Source organism: Nothoprocta perdicaria, unplaced genomic scaffold, assembly GCF_003342845.1.
Source record: "Nothoprocta perdicaria isolate Ctin4 unplaced genomic scaffold, notPer1 scaffold_50, whole genome shotgun sequence".
NCBI lineage: Eukaryota > Metazoa > Chordata > Aves > Tinamiformes > Tinamidae > Nothoprocta > Nothoprocta perdicaria.
Window position 1 is genome coordinate 1,622,007 of NW_020455755.1, and position 5,114 is coordinate 1,627,120.

Sequence of the window (5,114 nt, forward strand, 5' to 3'; positions counted from 1 at the left end):
CGCCCCGGGGTCACAAACGGCCGAACGGCCGCCGCGCTCCTTCCGCGACAGATAGTCCCGGGGGGGCGGGGAYTGGAACGGGAAGGGGGTCCCGTTCCAAAGCACCCACCAACGCGCCCCGCCGCCCCCGAGCTCCGCTCTGCCCGGCGCTACCGGGCAGCGGCTGCGCTCGCACGCGCGGACGCCCTTCCCGCAGCTCCGTGCTCAACCGCGCAGTGTCACTGAGAGAGCTGCCTCCTCAAACAGGCTCGGAAACGCTGCCTGCGGGCGCAGAGGGGCCTCCAACCTCTACCAAAAACACAACTACCCCCCAGTTTTGTGTGCATAGCGATCCCCCAGACAACCCGCTCGTGCCAGCCCACGTGCCATGCTCTTTCCCTGCAAGAAATACCTGTTCTCCAGGGCACAGAGGSATCAAAACAAGGTGCTGGCTGAAAAAAAAGTGTCTGAAAAAGACATCACTGGGGTGGAAGGGAAGGCACACTGCTCTAGGAATCAATCGTAAAAATAACTTTGGGAGGAAACCAGTAGTGTTTAACAAATAACAGGCTAAAGGATAAACATCATCAGCTCTGCTCTCCCCTATTTTTTCTTGTCCTGCAGCCCTACAAAAATACCATAATCATTTGGTGAAGCAAAGACAAAGCAACACTTATCYCCATGATAAGTTTTACTATTCAAGTCAATGGCACGTTATAAACCTGCATTTTAGTCTCGCTAACTTCTTTGCTCCTACCAACTGTTAAGCTAACAGTTAAATGTGTATGTGTACATTAATGTGTATGTGGATAAAGTGTTTATAGCAATATCACAGTGTTAACTTCTCCAGCATCTTCCCAACCTCATGCAGTGTCATTTTCTTGCACGGATCGGGCGATCAAATCGTGCTCGCTTGCATTTCTTGGTTCTTTCAGAAGCRTGGTTAATTATCCGCAACTATTCACAGGCCAAACGTTCGGGATTAACAGCTATGCCAGTTGCTTCAGGGCAGAATTTGCCACGTTTGTTATTGACAATAAGTAATTAGAATTAATCATCTCATTAATGCAGTGATGAAAGACTTGCCTCATAAGGCTTAAAAGTGGGAGGCTGCCCCACTCTATGCCGTGTTCTGCCACGCTGCGACTGTGACACTGGTGAGATGAGCCAGGTGTTGTCATTCGTGTACCCCGTACCGCACAGTCCTGCACGTCTGTTGAGCTCTGTGGTTACAGCTGCTCTAGCACCGATGAGAGCTGCAGCCAGGAAGGGTGTCCGCAGAGCGCAGCCGTGCGGAGCGAGCTGGGCTCTGCACACACACAGCAGACCTCCCACGGAATTTTTGCTTCACAAAATGGAGTTGGCGTCTAGATAGTTTGCTGCTTGTCCAGACACAACTCAGCTTTGTCACACCCAATTAACGCCTTAATTTTGAATCATATTGATAGACTTGTGCTCGCAGGCAGAACTCCTTGCAGGTCTTGTGCTTCAAATACTTCAAAAATTAATATCCATGAGTAATTTTGCATAAATGAGGAGTGCCCTTCAGTTCATTATGGAGGCCCTTCTTTCTTAGGCAAGGCCTATGTTTCATATAAATGTACCAGCTACCAGAGAAAATTCTGATACAAACTGTGGCAATCGTCTTTTAATTACATTTGTCCCCAAGATAACACAGACTGCTTTAATTCTGAAGAGAACATGGCTATAACTCGGAAGTAAACAAGTGTGAAATTAGCATGGCCTGAGCACATAATCCTGACTTCACCTTTTCATTGGCTAAACCCTGAAATCTGATTTGAAGTCTTAGTTTCCAAAAGTTTTTAAGATAAGAAGATAAGTTTTTAAGAAAAGTTTTTAAGTTTGATAGACAAAGAAATTTTAACTTCTGGCCCACGTGTGTTGCTGTAACTCCACTGACACCAGCTATTTATCATCAATGACCACTTGTATTAGACTTCTTAAGTATTTATATATTCCATTTCTGAATTCCTCACAATCCTTAATATATTTCTCAACAACTTAATGAAATCAGGAAGAACTGTTACATGCACTATGGAGTTATGAAAGTGAGCAGGAAGGGCTGAACACCCTGCACTTGCAGGAACTGTGAGAGATGGAGAAACTGCTCTTGTCGGCATTCACTAGTACCCTGACCCACGGCTCGAGCTTCTTTCCACTTGCATGATGTTTGTTTGCTAATAAAATTAATACAGATTGTTCCAACTTGGAGACATCTCAGCTGTCAAAATGTGATTCTAAATGAATTACTATTCAAAACAAGTTTATAGAGCAGTAGGTGGGCCTGAGTGCTTTTAAAGCAGAGCTGAAGCCCACATCTTACAGCATTCCAAAAGATGAACTGTCACAACAAGCTGGGATGCAAGTTAGGAGCGCTGGTCATTTTATATCTTTGAATTTTCTTATAAAAGGCTGTGAAACTCTTATTACCTGCACCACAAATTCCAGCAAATGCTTTATGAATTCATCCGCAGTTGAGTTTTATCCTTCAGAGTATCATTCTTTATCAAGGGTCTTCATTTATATTCACCACTGAGGATGAAAATAAAATTCAGCTTTAATTCACAGGCTAATTTAGATTTCGGTGTATGATTAACATTCCACATACTCCCATCAAAGTCAAGCACATGCATAAATCTTTGCAGGACCAGGGCCAAAACATTCTTAAGTAAGTATCCACTTATTCAAGACATTTTATATAAAGAAATATTCTTATCTATTATTTATGTGAGGACCTTATCTAGATAAATCTTGACACAGCTAAGCCTCTCTAATTACTCATTTTCTTACTTTTCATCTTGCTGCTACTCTATACACCATTACCTAATCACACCAGCACTTGCATATGAATATCTCTTGAACCCACAAAGAATTCACTAGTCATAATTGTTACTCGTCTGCATAACTGTTTATAGGAGCAGCATGAGTATTCAGCAAACAATCTCAAAAACTATATTTTTAAAAAGATTGCTTCGCCTCCAACAGGTAACAGGATTGAACATATAATTTTCTAAAACATAAATCACTGTAATGCTAAACCATAATTAAACTGTTATACGTTACTTCATCTACACAGTCATATATACAGGAAAATACACCCATTTTTCCATTAAAACACCATCATTCAAGGGCAGCAAAGAAAGCTTAACTGATCCACTTAAGACAAGTGAAATCACCAAAATTTTAATACTATATTTTTTGCATGCAATATATACATAATTACACAGTTAAAAAACATATACAAGTGCAGCACACCTAATGTAAATAAAGTCTTGCTGTGAATTGTGTCTATCATTATGTTTACAATGCCAGTTATAACATTTGCTAGCAAGAAAAACAGTAGCTGATTTTTATCAATAGCAGTGATCAGGCAAATGTGCAGTGACTTGCTTTCCCCCTTCACAGGCACGGTCTCCGTGTCATGCTTTTTACCAGAATGCGCAGGCTGTAAAACATTCCAGCAACAGGGCACGCTGGCCCCGCTCACTAGGAGCTTTGTAAAGACCAGCATGAGATCGATCACTACAAAACAGATGAAGAAAGTCAGACAGTGAGCAAGTACCCACAGGCAGTAAGGCAGATTGGCCATCCGGCGAGACACGGGGTCCATGTGTGCTTGTGACAAATGAAGAAACAAAAAGAGCACAAGAACCATCAGGATTAGAGAACACAGTGCTTCAATCCACTCTTTGACAGAGTTTCTGTGCTTCAGCAGATAGAGTCCARTCTGCACACTAGCCATGTATATGGCAAGGTATCCAAAGAGAGACAACAGTCCTTCCCGGTTGGCATTTAAAAATCCAACCCTAGTGTCTTTGCCATTGCTCCCATGCAAGACAAACATCTTCAGAGAGGTAGTATTAAGAATAAGTTGATAAAATACAGCAAGATTCAGAGCAACAATCCAAGATTTACTTTTTGGAAATTTGGTCAAAATTAGAGATGCTGCAAGTCTCACAAATGCTAAGGTAAAAAAGAAATTCCAGTGCACTCCATACTCTGATATGTGTTCATGATACTCTATAGATTTAACACTAACCAGTCGTCCCACACCGAGAAAAATCAATGGCCAAATGGAAAAAAAACGCCTGGTCAGAAAGGAGAATTTTGGTTGGGTTGAACATGATTTTTGTCTAACTTCAGGACAAACAAGAGCATTACCAAAAACAAAGGCTCCTACCCCCAAATCCATAAGTCCTGTTCCATAGGTCTCAGTTTTGGCATATCGTCTTGGATATTGTGGGAAATCCACCGCTAATATACTGATTGATGTCAACACATTGACATAAACACGGAACAGAGTTATTGATGGAATGTATTCTGCATCTAARCATGTCTTCTGGAAGTCATTTACAGTTTGCCTAAAAGACACTCTGCTATCATGTTTTCTTTGGCTGTATATTTTATAAAATATTCCTGCACAGATGGCTGCAATGACAGGGGGAATATAAAAGATGACTGGAGACAAGACTGTGCAGCAGAACAGGAGAGGAGATATTAGCACAAGGAAATCTAGCAGAAAATAGTATTTCCTTGAACTTAAAGGTTTCCCATAGTGCAGATAATATAAGATCAACAGAAGTCCTCTGCCAAGCAGACATAGTGGAGCTACACAAAAGCCTAGTGACATTTCCAGCAAAGTAGTTCCATTTAAGTTACTGACAAAGGCTTCTTTCAGCTGTTTTTGTGACATTCTTGTTTCTTCCTATGAAAAATGGAAATGTGAACCAGTTATTTATCTGAAACAGGATCCACAGAAATTCATTTTTTAAACTCTCATCTGGCATCTCTGCACATTAAGTGATAGGCACAGAAATTTAACAAGACAAAATCTTTCTTACAGGTTCATTAAGGTTCATRCATTCACTTAAGAGATAACATAAGCAACTACTTGATTTCAAGAATGTAGAACAGCCCTAGGCGCAGACCATTAGGCTCACACTTGACTAGCACATAGAACTACYCAGAGGCACGAGCACTTGCAAGGCTGTGCTGTTGTATCCCCATTTCAGCCCCATTTCGCAGCGGGAAACCGGGCAGCGCCCGAGCAGCGGACGCGGCGGCGGCGCCAGGCCGCGACACGGACCCGCAGGGCCCCGGGCGCAGGTCGCCGG

At 42.3% G+C, this 5,114-nt stretch overlaps 2 protein-coding genes across 2 annotated transcripts in view; both read right to left on the reverse strand.

Annotated features, from left to right (window-relative positions):
• The window catches only part of GGNBP2 (gametogenetin binding protein 2), a 20,592-nt gene extending 17,914 nt beyond the window's left edge, over positions 1-2,678 (reverse strand). Inside the window, exon 1 of the mRNA XM_026047731.1 lies at positions 2,431-2,678. The gene's annotated coding sequence lies outside the window, so the exon portion shown is untranslated. The remainder of the gene's footprint in view (positions 1-2,430) is intronic.
• An 83-nt stretch (positions 2,679-2,761) lies between these two features.
• PIGW (phosphatidylinositol glycan anchor biosynthesis class W) lies at positions 2,762-4,999 on the reverse strand. Its single transcript, XM_026047732.1, has one exon. The coding sequence runs from the start codon at positions 4,691-4,693 to the stop codon at positions 3,173-3,175; it is 1,521 nt and encodes a 506-aa protein (XP_025903517.1). The 5' UTR covers positions 4,694-4,999; the 3' UTR covers positions 2,762-3,172.
• Positions 5,000-5,114: the final 115 nt, after the last annotated feature.